Source organism: Phyllostomus discolor, chromosome 9 (genome assembly GCF_004126475.2).
Source record: "Phyllostomus discolor isolate MPI-MPIP mPhyDis1 chromosome 9, mPhyDis1.pri.v3, whole genome shotgun sequence".
Taxonomy (NCBI): Eukaryota; Metazoa; Chordata; class Mammalia; order Chiroptera; family Phyllostomidae; genus Phyllostomus; species Phyllostomus discolor.
In genome coordinates this window covers 94176851-94194654 of record NC_040911.2, presented here as the reverse complement: position 1 = coordinate 94194654, position 17804 = coordinate 94176851, and the positions used below count along the sequence as shown (strand labels likewise).

The window sequence follows — 17804 nt, the reverse complement described above, 5'->3', positions numbered from 1 at the left end:
TGCTCTCAGGCTAAAACCCATCTCTTCCTGGTGGCCGGGTGGCCCCGCAGCCTCTGCAGTCCCCAAATACTACTGCCCCCCCATCCTGTGCACTGCGCTGTGGTTCCTCTCATGTGTGCACTACGCTCTCTCTCACCACACGGCCTTTCTTTTGGCCTGGAATGTTCTTCCCATCCTCCTCCTCACTTGGTTCTTCATCTGTGAGGTCTTAGCTCACGACCTGCTTTCTCTGCGAAGCCATGGTTGGCCCGCCGGCTGGGCGAGGTTCTTTGTCTGGTCCACTCTTTCCCAGGACTGAGTCGGTGCTTCCCAGGGAGCGCTCCTGGCTTTGATTATACACTTAGCGGCGGGATGCTTCATGTCTCTCCCCCTTGCTGGCCTGTGTGCGTCACGGGAGCAGGCCTCTGTCCCTTTGCTCACCTCTCTCCCTTCCCAGCAGGGCCTCGGCAGTGCAATGCAGGAAGGACTCTTCGTTGATGGTTATTTCGTGTTGACTCTGTGCTGAGCACGCTGTGTGCTTGCACGCCCGTGGCAAACCCTCCAGAGCCAAGGAGGCAGGCATGTGCCGTCTTCCCTGCTGGATGGGTGGAGACGCCCAGGGAGCTCGCAGAGGAGCTGGGCGAAAACCATAAGGCCACCCTGCCTCTCTAGCCGAATCCTCGCCTCAGCCATGGGGAGGATTAAAGATAAGAAACAGAGGCTCCGGGAAATGAGGTCCCCTGTCCAAGGTCACACCGCTGGTTGGCAGGTCCCTGGACTGGAAACATCAGTGTTCTCAATGCTGAGCATTTTGGGGGGCACCCAGCAAACCTTTGGCTGAGTGGGATCGAATTCATTTTGTCAGGGAATCCAGCAGCTCGGTTGACCCCGAGCTTGTGTGTGAGTGCCGCTGGGTCCCGTGCCAGACTGGACAGCTTCTGGGGAGATCTGATGGCTCAGATGTCCTGCTGATAGGCGGGGTTGGCAGCTCTGTCCCTGCTGCCCACCCCCCCTCCCCCCGGGCCTGGGCCGGGTTTCCTCTGAGGGAGGCACCCATGTGGGTGTTCTAGGACATGCTGAGCTTCCTCTCCAGCCAAGGCAGCCGCCTTCTCGTCCACATCCCTGAGTCCCAGGATGGCCCCACACTGGTGGAAATGGCAGTGAGAGTCATCTAGGTCTCCCCCCTGGCCCAGGAAGGTGTCCTTTGTGACCTGGGATGGGCAGGTGACAAAGGCACTTCCCTGCCGTCTTCCAGCACCTGCTGGGCTTCTCTCAGCAGCACGTGGGAAAAACGCGAGGGGAAGGGGCCGTTCCCGTGAGCTGTAGTATCCGCCTGCACTGGTGGTTCGAATCCTTACAATTGTTCTTAGAGAGGGAGGCAGTCGGGGCCATTGTCTTCACTGTTGAAACTGAGGCTCAGAGACAAGTGTCGCAGCAGAGGAAGGGCAGGGCTGGGGGCCAGGCTTGACAGGCGTCTCCCAAGCCCCTGTCCGTGAACTCTTGGGTTCGTGTGCAGAGCGTTGTCTGTGGGGCTGGGTGTTGTTCGTGGGGCCGGGCTCGTCGGAGCTGATCACCCAGATGGCCGGGTATCTAGTGTCCTTCCTTGAGTCGTGGAAAGATCTTGTGTTGCTTTACTATTAGTTCCTGAGAAGCTGTGTTTAAGTAACACCTGCTTTTGAAAAATGGAGCCTGGCCAGCGTGGCTCCATGGGTTGGAGCGTTGTGCCATATACCGAGAGGTCGATGGTTCGATCCCCGGTGGGACTGACATACAAAAAGGCAACCAATTGATGTTTCTCTCTCGCTCCCTCTCTTCCTCTCTATCTAAAAGCAATGAAAAGAAACTGTCCTCAGGTAAAGATAAAAAAAGCGAGAGTGGTGTCTGATTTTTGAAATATGCCACGTGACTCACTAGTGCAGGAAGTCTGTGGTTGACCCCGTTGTTTCGGTTGGAGTTTGTTGAGCGAGTTGTCTGAGAGCCAGACTGGCCGGGGCGGTGGCTGAGGCTCGGGAGCTCCGAGGGGACCTTGGCCGGCCTCATGTGTAGGAGCACCAGCTTCATTCGGGACTGGGCTCAGGTTAGAATTCTGGTTCTGTCACTTGTCAGTGGTGGTTAAACCCAAAGGCACGGGGTTGGGTTCCTGCTTCCACCACGGGCTTGCTGTGTGGCCTTGGACCAGTTGTTGAACCTCTCCGAACCTCAGTATTCTCGCCGTGAATGCGATAGAGAACAAACCCCCACACAGGTGAGGATCAAACGAGATGGCGTGTGTAGAGTTGGTGACATGTGTGTAAGTGTCCGATAGGCATGGCCTTAGGGTTTCGCGGTTAATGTTAACACGGACTCTCTGAAGATCCCTCAGGCACTCACAGTGCGTGTTCTCTCTCTGGCTTCCCTTCGCCCCTTCCAGGTAGAGCTGCAGTCCACCTCGACGGATCCATCAAGCCCGAAACCATCTTATACTATGGAAGGTACGGCCACGGATAAGAGCCGTCCCTTCCCTCCCCGGGGTCTGGGCAGGGTCTCCAGGGTGAGGGCCCAAGAGAACCCAGGGCTGCTGCTCCTTCCCTCCCCCGTGCGATCCATCCAGCCCCGGCCAGCCCCGGCCATAGGAGCGGGTGGTCCGAGCTGGGGACCCGCAGCCCCGGTCCTTCCGCCTTGGGTACCTTTGCTTTTGCTTTCCACTCCTCAGGTGAGCCGAGGGAAGTGTGCCTTACCTTACACGTGGAGACCACACACACACACACACACACGTGGAAGCAGTTCCCAGGGCTGAGCCTGTCACTGTATTCTGGCAGAGAACTGGCAGCAGATGACCATACCCACACGGGACGGGGGGTGTTTGCTGTCCGCATTCTCACTGAGGAGAGAGCAGGTTCAGAGAGGTGAAGGCAGTTGCCCAAGGCCACACAGCAAGTAAATGGCAGATTCAAAAGTCGACAGGGCCGGCTGATTGCCACAGCTTTTCCTATGTCACCACGGAGATGAGCTACGTGAGCACACGAAGGGGCTCCCTCTCTGGTCGCAACTATAGCATCTTCCAAGTGAGACATGCCTCCTGCCTCAGCTCGTACGGATGCGGATAGGCTGAGGGGTCCCCGGGGCCCCCGGTGAGGGAGGCCCATGCCTCCCTCCCCACACCCCCCACGGTGGCGGCCCCTCTCCTGGGGACAGCATCTAGAGCTCAGGGACTTTTGAAGGCCAGTAGATCCGGATTTAAACCCACACACAGCTTTCTCGCTGTGCTTTGGCCTCTGCAAGTTGAGGATAAGAATAGGGCCTTCCCCTGGCTGGTGCGGCTCAGTGGATTGAGCACCAGCCTGCAAACCAAAGGGTTGCTGGGGTAATTCCCAGTCTCAAGCAGTCTCTACTAGGGGACCTGTCTGCAACCCAGGCTTGTGCCCAGACTGGGAATTGAACTGGCGACCCTTTGGTTCCCAGGCTGGCACTCAACCACCAAGCCACCAGCCAGGGCCACGTTGCTCCGTCTTGTCCCATATCCAGCGATCTTGCTCTCGAGGAAGCGGCTATTGATTTGCTATTTAATTACATAAGCGTGTTCACATTTACTGCATAACCTGGGTCAGCTTATCGATCCCTCATGACCACTGTAAGCAGATACCATCATCGTCCCTGTGTTCCAGACACGGAGGAACACTGAGTCGTGAATCATGAAGTGACTTGTCTAGTGAGCCACAGCTGTGACCGGGTCCCCTGCCCGTGACTGGCAGCCCTGCTGCTAGAGGGTTAGGCGAAGCGCCCCAGGGGAAACACTCAGCTCGGGACTCCAGGAAAGGCGCTCCTCATGGCAGGGTCATTAATCACAACCAGTGGCTCTGCTGAGCCAAGCCGCTCGGCTTATCTCAGCCTGTCCCTCGCCCGTGTTGAGGGCCAGCCACTGATCAAGGCCCCGGTGATGCCATTTGCGTGGGTTATCGGGGGCCAAGATGGGATCTAATCGGGGTGGCTTATTAAGGGGTCACAGAGCACTCACTAGGCAGCAATGAGGCAGGAGTGCCAGGGTGGGGTGGACGGATTGGAGCCGCCGGTGCTGGGCGGCTGGTTGGATCCTCCACTTCCCACGCCGCCCGGGCCGTCTCGGGGACAGCCTCGGCCCTGGAGAGGCGGTGCTGGTGCCAGCTGGAGTTTGACCTCCGGCAGGCGAGGGGAGCAGGGAGTGTGGTTCGGATCGATATGGGCCAGGCCCTGGAGGACTCCCAGGTGGGGGTGGGCGGGGCCAAACCCAGTGGCTCCTTTTCTGCCTCTGGGGCCTCCACGGCTTCTGTTTTCACCCGTTTCTTCGCCTGTGAGTCCATCCTCTCCGGGGCCTGTTCCTGATTCTCTCTGTGTCCTTCTCGGTGCCATCTGCTCTTTCTCCAAGGCACGTTCTGAATCTGGCTGTGCCCTCGTCCCTGTCACCACCCTGTCTGAGCCCCACCCAGTCCCTCACTTAGACTGTTGCAACGGCCCCCTGACTGGTCTCCAGGTGTCCACTCCTGCCTGCCCCGTCTACCGTCCCCACAATACTGTAGTCAGAACAGTTGTCTTAAAACATGGTTTGGCCCTGGCTGGTGTGGCTCAGTGGACTGAGCACGAGCCTGAGAACCAAAGAGTTGCTGGTTCCATTCCCAGTCAGGGCACATGCCTGGGTTGTGGGTTGGGTCCCCAGTAGGGGCGCATGAGAGGCAACCACACATTGATGTCTCTCTCCCTCTTTTTTTCCCTCCCTTCCCTTCTTTCTAAAAATAAATCAATATATTTTTTTAATTTTTAAAAAAGACATGGTTGGATCAGCTCATTCCCTTGCTCAAACCCGCTCACCCATCCCTCCCACTGACTCAGGGTCAAAGCCAACATCTGCACATGGCCCTTAATATTCTCCAAAGCCTGAGGGAGATCTGTGACCTCTTCTGCTGCCCCTTGCTTAGTCCACACTGGGTGTTTCTCAATATCCCAGACCTAAGAAACCCAGAGAGGGTGAGTGACTTGCCCAAGGTCACACAGCCTTTATCTCAGAGCTGGGATTCAGCCCCAGGCCATCGGCCTCAGGGCATGCTACTTTCCCAGGACACATTAACAGCCTCACGTGTTCTCTGTACCTGCACGGAAAATGCTCCGAGTTTTACTGGCGAGGACGTGGAGGTCCTCCGAGGGGACATGGCTGCCCAGGGTGGCGTGGCACACACAGGAGGGGCATGGACTTCCAACCCCACCCCCTGAGTTCGCCCTTCTGTCTGGGCTCTCTGTGGCTGGGGTCCTTGTAGGCGCATTGCCCACCGTGGCAGGCAGAGGACAAGGGGACAAAAGCCCCATCTCTGGTTTGCTGGGCAGATGTGGAGGAGCCACACTTGGAAATGCGGGGCCCAGAACAGGGAGGGGAAAGGAGATGCCCGCCTTCCTGGCGGGGGGGGGGTGGTGGTCAGATACACGCGTCTGTCTCGGCCACTGCTGTCCGTTCCCTGCCTGGCATACCCAAGGCTCTCGGAGACAGAGAGTTGGAACTGTGGGCCTCTGGACCCCAGGTGGAAATCCATGAAAGGAGATCTGGAAGAAAGTGTTCGGGAGGCAGCACCCCAACAGGTGGCAGTGGGGTCCAAGGCAAATGCAGCCCCTGAATCTGCCAATATGAGAGCCAGAGCCTAGCGCCACCCCTCTGCCTTCGGCCCACTGGGTCCCGGAAAGACATTCAAAACGCAGTGCGGGGCGGGCTGGCCGGCAGCGGGGAGAAGGCTCAGTGGGCTCTGAGCACCGGACCTCGGGGTGACACCCATCAGGCGCTCACAGGGAGAGGGGCCACCCAGAGGGGAGGACGGCATATTTTGGGGGCTTAGGGAATAGCTTTTTAGGTAGGAAACCACTTTAATGTTTGAGTAACAGGAGCCACTAAGGGACTTGAACACTGTTTGGTCCAACTTCCATTTCTTTGACAATTTCCTCCTGTCATCTTGCTTTGTGGAAAACTGGATGCTTGAACCCCCTGACTTTTTAAAATTGAATTTATTGGGGTGACATTGGTTAATAAAGCTGCAGGGGTGTCCGGCCCACAGCCCACAGGCCTCTTGCAGCCAAGGATGGCCGTGACTGCGGCCCAACACAAAATGTAAATTGACTTAAAACGTGATGAGATTTTTTTTGTGTGATTACGTGTCACAAGGCATTTAACGTGTGGCCCGAGACAACTCTTCTTCTTCCAGTGGCCCAGAGACGCCAAAAGGTCGGACGCCCCTGCACGCACACAGGTTTCAAGTTACAACTCAATGAAGCGCCGTCCTCACCGAAATGCTCACCCCCACGTGAGCTTCCTGGTTTCATCATCGAACCTTCTTCCCCGTTTGCTCCTGTTTGTTTTTAGAGGATTTTTATGAGTCTGAGTCAAACGGACGACGTGGCTGGGACGCAAGGCCTCCAGTGCTCCCTGCTCCTTTATTTTCCTTTTAAATCATCTTTGCCTTTTGTTCTGCTTGCCGAAGGACCTTCTCGCCTTTGTTTTCCGTGCCTCTGGTTACATCCTGATGGTTGCTGCCACGTTCTTTTAAATCCCAACAGCTCTTTCTCACTCTCTAAACGCCCCCCTTTTAAGAAAGCAAGTCTCATTTCAAGGGTGTATTGTCTTTCATCTCCCTGCTCGTTGTAGGGTTTAAGTTTTCTGCATTTTTTTGTTTGTTTCCTCAGATCTCCTTTTTCGCTCATTCTATCCCTTGTGGTAGAAGCATTCCTTGAGTGTCTGGTGTCCTTTTCTGTACTCTTTTCTCTTAAAAGTGGGAAAACCTGCGGCCAGCGCGCCCTGGGAGTCGGGGCAGAGCCCCGATGAGCAGAGGGGGCCTGGGGGTCTGTGGCCGGCGGCTGCGGAAGCAGAGATGCAGGCCCTTCCTGAGTGGTGACCGTGTCCAGCCGTGGGCAGGGATGGGAGGGACTCAGGTCAACGTCCTGCTCGCCAGCCCTCTCGCAGGGCACTGGGGCCGAACAAGCCCCTCTGACAGAGAGCGGATGAGACAGAGAGCAGAGGGAGTGGCAGGGCCAGTGCTTACACCGGACCCGCCCCTGCCCTGTAGTATTGCCCCTGGTAGCCCCGGGCCCGGCAGAGGACCAGGTGTGCCCACTCTCAGGGCACAGGCGGAAGTTGTGGGCTTGCCGCCCGGGCACCTTCCCTGCTCCAGGTGTGTGTGTGTGTGCGCGTGGGCGTGTGTCCACATACACAGGCTTTCACCCCTTGAAATCCACTGGCTGGTTGTGGCCTCAAGGACAGGAGGTGCTAGGAGACTCTGCCCTTGGTTCTGTTTGCCCTGGACCTCAGTCTTTCCCATCTGTCCAGTGGGTGGGGTTGGATGGCGAGGTCCTCAGGTTTCCTGCTGTGGCCCCCGGGAGAGTTGGTCCAGTCCTCCCTGGGGGCAGTCTGTCACCCTCCTATTTTGTCCCCAGGAGGAGAGGGGTCACCCTCCCAGCTAACACTGCCGAGGAACTACAGAACATCATCGGCATGGACAAGCCCATCAGCCCTGCCCGCCTTCCTGGCCAAGTTCGACTACTACATGCCCGCCATTGCGTGAGTCCCCCACCCCTCGGGCCCCGGGCAGCGTCCATCCCTGTGCCCAGGAGAGGCCACCTGCCCCAGGCCTGCCCCTCAGCCTGTGGGGCAGGAGACCCCAGCTCTGCTTCTCACCATTCGTATACTTGCTTGACTCTCTCCGTGCGTGTGGGCCTCGATGTTCTCTTCTGGAAAGTGGGCGTGAGAGGCCGAAATGCCTGCAGCTTCTACAGAGAAGTGGCGGCATGAGGGGGTTAGAGACTCAGACCCTCGTCTCCGGCTCTTTCATGGAATAACGTTGGGCAGAGTCCCTCTCTGGGCCTCAGCCCCCTCGTCTGGACCCTGGGCCATGGGGTCCCGACCAGCTCCTGGGGCGTGGACTGGACACAGCGCTGTCCTCAGCCAGCTGCCTCTCACTGTGCACACAACGGCTGCCTCTGTCGACAGCCAGGCGCTGGTGATCTGATGTCACTTTGCATCCCCTCTACTTTTTCACAGCAGAACATCCCCGATGTAGATGCATGTAACAGACGCACAGCTCACAGAACTGTACTTTTCACAGTCGTCGCAGGCCTGCCGGGTGGACTCAGTCCTCATTTCCCGGGGGTGGGAGTGAAGGGCCAGGAAGTGAAGGCGCTTGCCTGCCATGCCACAGCTGGCAGGTGATAGAGCCCAGATTCTCGCCCCGGTCCCGCCTTGAGCTTTCTGGCAAGAGGCAGAGCTTCCGAGGGCAGGCAACGATCAGCCTTGGCAGTCGGCGCCGTGGGAGCTGAGGGTTGGGGGTTGGGGGGAGCCAAAGGGGCTGCGGCCAGTCAGGAAGGGCTGCCTGGAGGAGGCAGTAAGGCCCCGGCCGTGGGATAGCGAAGGTGTGACATTGTCCAGAGGCGCAGGCCTCAGGAAATTCGGCTTGGAGGACGGGCCAAGTGTGGGTTGTTGGAGGATCGGCGAAGCAGGTGTGTGAGGCAGGTAGAGTTGTTGGCCGGATAAGCAGCAGAACAGGTACGAGGAGTCCTGGGGAGGGGAGATGGGTGGCCAGGTGGCTGACTTCATGCTGGAAGCTTTCGGGCTCAGCCCGGAAGGCACTGACTGTTCCAGGGTTGCCTCCGGTGAGCAGACACATGTCGCCTTGCTGGAGACACGTGCTGCGTTTCCCGAGACCCCGCCCCCTGCCCCATTCCCCCGCCCAGAACACACGAGCAGGCCCAGACACCTCTGCCACGCCACCCGGAGGCAGCTCCCGTCTGTCTGGCCCCATGACAGAAGAGGCCCAGCTCTCCGAAGGCCAAACTCATCCAGGCTGCTAAAGGCCGCCTCCTGCAGGGCTGCCTGGCCACTTGGGGCCGTGGCCGAGAGCTCTGACTCTCCAGCCTCTTGCCTGCGCCCACAGGGGTCAGACGAGAGCCCTCATCGCCTGCCACTGGCCCCTAGGCTCACCCCTCTCCAGCCGCATCGGCCTCCTGTGGCACGGCGGGCACCACGCACAGCCTGGCCTCAGGTCCCCTGCGACTGCCGTTCCCTCTGCCTGGACTGCTGTTCTCGTAGATGCTCCGGGGCTGCCTCCCACGGCTCCCTCGCATCCCTGCTCAGATGTCACCTTCTCAGCGAGGCCCTGGGCACACTACTGAAAACTGCTGTCCCAGACCCCGTTCCCTGCTTTATGTGTGTCCATGAAACTTCTCGCCATCTGACCTACGATACAGCTTCCATTTTACTCACTTCCCTGTCTCTCTCGCTAGGCTGCAGGTAGGCTCTGGGGGGCCAGGGAGTGTGTCCACCTCGTTTGTTGTATCCCCTGCACCTGGGGCAGTGTCGGCCACAGCCGTGGGGGAGATAAGGACCCCTGCCACCCGGGGCTCACCCCTGTTCCCCAGGGGTTTCCCACAGCAGCTGCCCACCCTCCCCCTGGTTCTCAAAGGCACTGGCCCTCCCATGGGCCACCTCCTGGGAGCGGCCGAATTCCCCGGCACCTGCCTCACACACTGCTTTCTGGTCATGGATCCTTTTTCACCCTGCGTGGGGGAGACTCCGGCTGAGGCCCGGTCCCTGCCCTCTAGTCGACGCCCACGGCAGCCCCTGCAGGTTAACCTGCGCCCTGTTTCCAGGGCCGACACTCAGGAACAGCAACTAGAACAGCAGGAGCATTTGTCTGTTCTGCTCCGAGCACCGGCTCGGGCGAGTGTTATGAGGCTTCGCTCACTCGCCTTCACGGTGACCTGTGGATGTGGGTGTCCGAGAAGGCGGCTAGCTGGGGTCACGCGGCAGGCGAGCGTGGGAACCAGGGTTTAGGTCCGCGTCCCCGGCATCTCTCCCGTCCTGTCCTGGGTCCCTCCGGACTTGCCCATCGGTGCCCTTCTCTCTCTCTGGTTTTTCTGGAGTGGGACTTACAGACAGCAGTGGCACGCGCTGGAGGGGCGCGGCTTGGTGTTCAGGCACCCATGTTCTGGTAGCCGGCTCACTAATCCATCGCCACACACACCGGTCACGTTTCTTGTGTGCAGCTAAGAACACTTACGCTCTATCCTCTTGGCACATTCCAACGAGACAGTTCAGTGTCACGTGCGGCCGCTGTGCTGTGTGATAATAAATCTCTAGAACTTACTCATCTCCCACAACTGAAACTCTGTGCCGTTGCACGGACGCCTCCCCACCCCCTGCCTTCCTGTCTGCGGCAACCAGCGCCCGACTCTCTGCTGTTATGAGCTCTGCTGTTCTGGCTTCCACATGTGCACGCGGCCACGCAGCGGTCGTCTCTCGGCTGGCTTCTTTCCGAGAGCGTCCTGCTTTCCAGAGTTGCTCACGCTGCGGACGGCAGCATTTCCTTCTTTAAGGCTGCTTGGTCTTTCTCTGTGGGAGATCGTTTTTAAGATTTTACTTATTCGCCCTGGCTGGTGTAGCTCAGTGGATTGAGCTCGGGCTGCGAACCAAAGTGTCGCAGGTTCGATTCCCAGTCAGGGTACATACCTGGGTTGCAGGCCATGACCCCCAGCAACCACACATTGATGTTTCTCTCTTTCTCTCTCCCTTCCCTCTCTAAAAATAAATAAATAAAGTCTTAAAAAAAGATTTTACTTATTCATTTATATTTTTAGAGAGAGGGGAAGGGAGGGAGGAAGAGATGGAGAGAAACATCAATGTGTGAGAGAAACACGGGGCCCAGGCCTGCGACCCAGGCATGTGCCCTGACCGGGAATCAAACGGCGACTTTTCGCCTGGCGGGGAGGACGCTGGTCCCGGCTGAAGGGTCTCTCTGTCCGCTCACCCGCTGGTGGGCGCCTGGGTGGTTTGCACGCCGAGGCTGCTGTGAATAATGAACAAGCATGAACTTGCAGGCACCTCTTGGAGATTCGGACGTCATTGCTGTTGGACGCGCACCCAGAAGTGGGACGGCTGGGCCCCAGGGCCGTTCTGTGTGTACTCGTCTGAGGAACCTTCCTGTCGCTTTCTGCCATAGCTGCGCCCATTGCCAGTCCCACTGCCGGCACCCAAAGGTTCCATTTTCTCACCGACACCTGTCGTGCCGCGGCTTCTCTTTTCGGTAGCAGCCACCCTAACAGGTGTGAGGTGGCGTCTCACTGTGGTGGTGTACTTCCCTGATGATTAGAGAGGTTGGGCACCTTTTCTCGTGCCTGCTGGCCATTTGTATGTCTTTTGAGAACTGTCCAGTCAGGTCCTTTGCCTATTTTTTAATTAGGTAATTTGGTTTTGTTTGCTGTTGAGTTATGGGAGTTCTTTCTATATTTTGGAGATTAGCCCCTTAGATGTGTGATTTGCAAATATTTTCTCCCATTCCGTAGTTGCCTTTTCACTCTGGGGATGGTTTCCTTTGCTCTGCAAAAAGCTGTTTCGTTTGATGCGGTCCCGCTTGTCTGATTTTGCTCTTCTGGCCTGTGCGTGTCCTTTCCTCTTGTTTCTCGTCCCTGCTGGCCTGCACCCATCACTCAACACACTCCGAGCGGCCGCTATGTCCTAGGTTCTGTCCTTGGCCGTCCTTGATCTGTGACAAGACAGATGGAGGGGTCCTTGTCCTGTGGTGACTGCGTTCTAGGCAGTGAGGTGAAAATTGGCCAGTGAACCAACCATGTGGTGTGGAATGTCGGAGGGTAATAAGGGCCATGGAGAAAAGTAAAGTCCAGAAGGGGTGGAGAGTGACAGAGGGGCCCTGGCCAATGTGGCTCATTTGGTTGGGCATCGTCCTGCTTGGTGCAGAGACCAAAAGGTCTCTGGTTCGATTCCCGGTCGGGGCACATATCTGGGTTGTGGGCTCCAAGTTCTGTCCCTGGCTGGATTGCTTGCAGAAGGCGACCAATTGATGTTTCTCTCTTTCATAGATATTTCTCTCCCTTTCTCCCTTCTTTCCCTTCTCCCTCAGATATAGTAAAATGACAAAATCCAGAGGTAGAGGGAGCATGGGGCGATCTTGGGGAGCTGCACACGCAAAGGCCCGGATGTGGGAACAAGCTGGACCGCCCTAGAGCCAGCCTCTGATGGGCTCGCAGAATGTGTGAGGGGGCGGAGCCGGGGTGGTTGGCCGGGGGCGGGGTATACAGGCCTTGTGGGCCAGGCAAGAGAGTTGGGATTTCATTCCACATGATGGAAGCCATGGGGGTTCAGAGCAGAGCCGCCATATGCTTGGATTTAGGTTTGGAAAAGACTGCTCTGGCTGCCGCGAGGAAAACAGTTACCGGAAGGCGTGGAGACAGGGAAGCCAGTTAGAGAGAGGAGGTGGTGAGAACCGGGGCGGAGGGGACAAGAAGTGGCCTGCAGTCTGGAAGCAGAGCTGGCAGGACTGGCCGAGTGCCTGGGATCTTCTCCGGTGGAGGCCCAGAGCTGGGCCCTGGAGGCTAAGGGGCTGAAGACCAGGAGTGGGTTTGATCTGCCAGCGGCTGGGGACAGGCTTGTTGCTCCTGGAGCTCTGAAGGGACCTCGGAGGAGGCGGTCCCGAGTACTCTCTTCCCGTCCCAGGGGCTGCCGGGAAGCCGTCAAAAGGATCGCCTACGAGTTTGTTGAGATGAAGGCCAAGGAGGGCGTGGTGTACGTGGAGGTGCGCTACAGCCCGCACCTGCTGGCCAACTCGAAAGTGGTGCCGATCCCCTGGAACCAGGCTGAGTGAGTGGCCGACCCCCTGGAGGGCGGGGCGGCCGGGACAGGGTGGCCCAGCCTGGGACCCGGGGCAGGGGGCAGACCGTTGGGAGGCCCTGGCCCAAGACGACTTCGACCTTGCCCCGTGATCTGGTCTGTGGCCTCGGAAAGATGGGCTTATCCGGCCTGAGAGACAGGGTGCCCGTCCCTCACACGTCCGTTTTTTACCTTGGGAGAAAGCGTTTGGCTGTGTTTTGTCGCCCCCTAGTCCTAGACACAGGCCTGCAGCCTAGAAACTCTGCTGTCCAGGGGCTTCCAGGGGCCCTGCTCTAACCCCGGAACGGAAGCGAGTCTGGCCCATTCCTGTCCCCTGCTGGGACCCCAGGGATCTCTAAGTGGTGTCACCGGCCACTTTGCCCCTCCTAGCCATGGTTCCGATGCACGTAGGCAAGTGGGAATTGGGCCAGGTGAGCGTAGCAGTGCCCTCCACCTGGGGCCGGGCTGTGTCTGACAGGGGCACCCCCCCTGGCCAGCCCCCCACCCCCACAGGGACATTCTCCAGGTCCGGAAGTGCCCAGGCAACCCCAAGGAAGCCGGGAGGGGGTGTGCTAGAGCTTGGCCATCTCCCTCAGTCTTGTCTCAGAGGTGGTGGGGAGAGGAGGCTTCTGGAAGATTCCTCTTCTTCCCTCCCCTCCCTCCCTCCCTCCACTCCCCCACCCTCCTCCTCTTCTTCCTCCTCTGTCCCAGGCCCAGTGTGGTCCTTGAGCCCTTGCTTTGTCTCAGGCCCATGCCTCCTGCTCTCTCCACACAGAGGGGACCTCACCCCGGACGAGGTGGTGGAACTGGTGAGCCAAGGCCTGCAGGAGGGAGAGCGCGACTTCAAGGTGAAGGTGCGCTCCATCCTGTGCTGCATGCGCCACCAGCCCGGTGAGTGCGACCTCGGCCCCCCCCACCCCCCCCCCCCCCCGGGCCGCACGCACATCTGACAGCGACCCCAACCTCCTGCCCTGGTGCTGGGGCTGCCCCTGGTGTCCGCTTCGAGTCCATCAGCTAGACCTGTGGGCTTCCTGAAGTTATCAGAGCCCTGCCAGGCAGGCTCACAACTTCCTGGCAACAAAGGCTTCCCCCCCGCCCGCCCCCCACCCGGAGACTGGGCCTGCAGCCGCAGGGCCGCGAGAGGCTCCACACCCAAGGGGCCTGACCATAGAAAACGATCTAAGGCAGGTTCTGAACAGCCCACAGCTCTCCCCCAGGCCCCGTGGGCCAGGCCCCATCTGGTCCGCCCTCTGGGGTCTGAGGGGTCTCCCTGGTGACTGACTGGGGTCAACTCTCCAGGGCTGGGACTTCCAAGGGGCGGAGCTCCACTGTGTGACTTGGTCCCCTCTTAGGGCCTCGGATACACATTGCCACGGGAGGTGGTGGCACTCCCCTCTCTCTCCACTGTGAGGACGAGTGAGGACCACAGCAGAGGGCTAGCGCCCCCACCTGTCCAACCTGCTGTACAGCATGGTTTACGTGTATTTTCTCCAGGCCTTCCGCAGCCTGGGCGCTACCGTCCCTTATCCTGTTTGATGGATGAGGACACTTCCGTGGGGGAGGAAGCGGGGTGAAGCCTCCTGCTCCTCCATCAGGGAGGCAGAAAGCTCAGATGTGAACCCAGGGCCATCTGGTTCCAAAGCCTGTGATTTTTTCCCTCTTTTTTAAACGCTTTGTGATGACTTTCTCGGTTGAGCCCCTAGTATGTGAGCAGTGTGTTTAGTGATGCCAGTGTGAGTTACGTGCTAGGTTTAAACGTTCAACTGTGTGGGCCCCCGTCCGCTCACCTGAGCGGGGATGAGCCCCCACCATGGCGGTTGGGGGGACAAACGAGACAACGGCCACATGTTGTGCACCGAGCCCAGGCCCCGCCCTCAGTGCTTGACACACGGCAAAGCCTCGCCATGACGCGGCGCGGTAGCTGGTGGTGGCCCCAGAGAGGAGGGGACACCGAGGCACTGGGGGGAGCGGACTGCCGGAGGCCATGCGGTCAGGCTGCGGAGGCCGGGGTTTGAAGACAGGACACTGGGCCTCTGTCTCACGCTGGCCTCGGGTGGGGGGTGAGGTAAGTGGGATGGGACAGCAAGCAGGCATTCTGGAAGGCTCTCTCTCCCGGCCGCCGCTGCTGACAGAGCCCCGATGGGCATGTGACCCACAGGCTGGTCCGAGGAGGTGGTGGAGCTATGTAAGAAGTACCGGTACCAGACCGTGGTGGGCATCGATCTGGCTGGAGATGAGACCATCCCAGGAAGCAGCCTCTTCCCAGGACACCTGAAGGCCTACGAGGTGGGCACTGTGGGAGGAGGGCAGGCCGGCACTGGGTGGGCCCCGGGAGAGGCTTGTTTCCCCCCACCCACCACAGGGACACGTCACAGGGACTGGGGAGTGTGAGGCCTCCCGGGTCCCCAGATGGGTCCGGGGGGCTCTAGGGACTGTGAACTTGGTGTAAAGAAAAGGCCCTGCTTGCGGTGGGAGGCTGCCCGCCTGTGTCTGCTGCACGACCTCGGGCGGGTCTGTCCCTTCTCCGGCCTGTTGGGAATGGCCGTCTCAGCTCTTCGTGGAAGGGCGTCCGAGCGGGGCTCCGGAACCACCACTCGGGCTCAGTGCTTGGCTTCCCCCTTCCTGTTTGGCCTTGGTCACGTTGCCTACCTCTCCCGAGCCTCGGTTTCCCCCAACTCCCTACAAAGTAGGTAACAGGGAATATGAGCTGGCGGATGCAGAGCGTTTTGTGCTGTGCCTGACACACGACTGTCCCACAGATGGCGGCTGTCACCCAAATCAGTGAAAAAGACCAGGCGTCCCCCGCCCGAGGCAGCTGGCCTGACCATGGGCGTGGTTTGGCCTGCGGAAACTCAGACCCAAAGCGCAGTGAAGGCAGGGCCTGCGGGGGTTCCCCAAGGCCACGCACCACCTGGCTCTTGTCCTTTCAGGAGGCCGTGAGGAGCGGCATTCACCGCACGGTCCACGCCGGGGAGGTCGGCTCCGCAGAGGTGGTGAAAGAGGTACGGAGCCCCCGGGTGGACTGTGGGGCCCTCCTGCCCACCCCCACCCCGCCCCTTCCTGAGCTCCCATCTGCTTCTCGGCAGGCTGTGGACAGGCTCAAGACAGAGAGGCTGGGACACGGCTACCACGCCCTGGACGATGAGACCCTTTACACCAAGCTGCGACAGGACAACATGCACTTCGAGGTACCTGGGAGGGAGCACTGGCGGGGTGGGGGGGGGAGCCAGGAGGGGCCTGGGGGCCGGAGCGGGGCAAGCTGTGGCGGGCGTGGGCGGTGGGCACCAGAGCTGCTCGGTGGTGGAGCAAGACCGGGATGGGTGGGCTCCTGGGAATGAGCAGCAGGGAGGCCACGTGACCGTGGGCCGAGCAGGCGGCTCCAGCCCGGGGGCGTGGGGGGCGGGGGCCCGAGTGGCCTGGGGATGTCCCTGCCAGCCGCCTGCCTGCTCTTGCAGGTCTGCCCCTGGTCCAGCTACCTCACAGGCGCCTGGAAGTCGACCACGGAGCACCCGGTCGTTCGGTGAGGCTCGCTCCCGTGGGGTCCACTCAGTCTCATACCAGGAGAGCCGGGGAGGGACAAAATGCAGGGACTGGGCACCGGCCATATGGTCCTCATACAAAACCTGTGCGCATCCCTGGGAAACTGGCGTTACCCTCCCCTTACAAGCAGGGAAGCCGGAGCGCAGATGTGCTGTAACGCGACTGAAGAGCACAGCTGGGAGCTGGAGCTCACTGAGCTGGACCACAATGTCCTGCTGCCAAAGAGAAACTTCACCCTCCAGCCCCTGCCTCCCAGGCGTCCGGGAGATGAGTCCCCCTGCTCACATGGTCTCTGCTCCTGACACCTCTGGGCATCCTCCCGAGAACTGGCTCCAGGCTTTCCCCCGGGGGTCTGGCCCGTCCTCCCCTGCTCCCACCCCGCAGTCCAGGGCAGAGGCCTCTGGCCTGTGACTGAGCCCTGGGAGTGGCTTCAGGCCTCAGGCGGGCAAAGCTGCCTTTCCTGACACAGGACGAGGACAGCAAGGACTCAGGGTGACCACGGCCAGGCCGGCACTGGTCTGTCATGCAGAGGGAGGGAGCGTGGGCTCTGACATGGATTACAGGGGTCCTGAGATCCGCCCTCGGGGAGGGGAGCGTGCAGCGCCTGTGGTCAACGCAGGTGGAGGTTCTGGAGGCGCACGGGCACACGGCCCCCTGGGAAAATCCCAGGGCCCCCGCACTGCCATGGTGCTCAGAGGGAGAAGTGGCCCCAGGGCGGTGTGGGAGCAGTCCACGGTGGCATCCCGCACAACCCAGGGCGGGGAGAGCTGGGTGGCAGTCTGGGGCCATGCCACGAACGAAAGGCTTCCACGGTGCACGGGGAGAGCAGGTGCAGTGGGAGTGAGGGCCATGGGGGAGGGTGCAGGCAGCTCACCCAGAACCTCGGCTGTGAAGGGACAGGCTAGAGAGGGCGGTGGCTGGAGGGGGCGTTGCTCGAGCGGCCTCTCTGGGCTGCCACTCTACCTGGCTCCCTTCGGCCTTCGCTGAGCTCTCGCCTGACTGGAGGGTTTGAGTCTTGAGTTGCCAGGTACGGGGCCTCGGACAAGTCGCCCAAGCTCTCTGAATGTGTTTCTCGCTGTGGATGAGGAGATCTTCCAGGCGTGAGGAGGAGGATGCAGGGCCTGAGGGAGGCTGATACTCGGTGTCTGTTCACAACAGAGTAAAGGGGGGCTCTTTCCCTCCCCGCCATATCCAGACTCAAAAAGGATCAGGCGAACTACTCGCTGAACACGGACGACCCACTCATCTTCAAGTCCACTCTGAACACTGATTACCAGATGACTAAGGACATGGGCTTCACTGAAGAGGAGTTTAAGAGGCTGGTGAGTGGGCGTGGGCCCCGCTGGCCTGCACTCCGGGCCGCCCTGGCGTGCGTGAGAGCCTCTGGAGACGAGGAGTGAGTTTGCCTCACCAGGCGGAGCCAGGCCAGACCCGGAGCTAGGTGCCTTCCAGGGTGACGCGCTGACCCCGACCCAGGTGTTTCACCCTCGGCTTGCCCTCAGAGTACCTGGAAGTGTGGTCAGCTCTAAAGTTCTGCACCCACTTCCACACCATTCACAGACCCCAGGCCGAGCCCTTGGTCTTCAGGTGTTCCGTTCCCCAGGCCCGTCTCTCTCTGGCCCCCGACATCCTGCCCTGCCTCTCA

The 17804-nt window shown here is 59.8% G+C and overlaps 1 protein-coding gene across 3 annotated transcripts in view; it reads left to right on the top strand.

The window, feature by feature from the left end:
• Positions 1-17804, top strand: part of ADA (adenosine deaminase) — a 28116-nt gene that overhangs the window by 9303 nt on the left and 1009 nt on the right. For 2 of the 3 annotated variants that reach the window (XM_036009871.1, XM_036009872.1), the window contains exons 2-10: positions 2390-2450; positions 7399-7522; positions 12467-12610; positions 13395-13510; positions 14778-14905; positions 15550-15621; positions 15706-15807; positions 16075-16139; positions 17355-17481. In XM_036009871.1, coding sequence (XP_035865764.1) covers positions 2390-2450; positions 7399-7522; positions 12467-12610; positions 13395-13510; positions 14778-14905; positions 15550-15621; positions 15706-15807; positions 16075-16139; positions 17355-17481 — 939 coding nt within the window. The remainder of the gene's footprint in view (positions 1-2389; positions 2451-7398; positions 7523-12466; positions 12611-13394; positions 13511-14777; positions 14906-15549; positions 15622-15705; positions 15808-16074; positions 16140-17354; positions 17482-17804) is intronic. The other variant, XM_036009873.1, reaches the window with a different exon arrangement.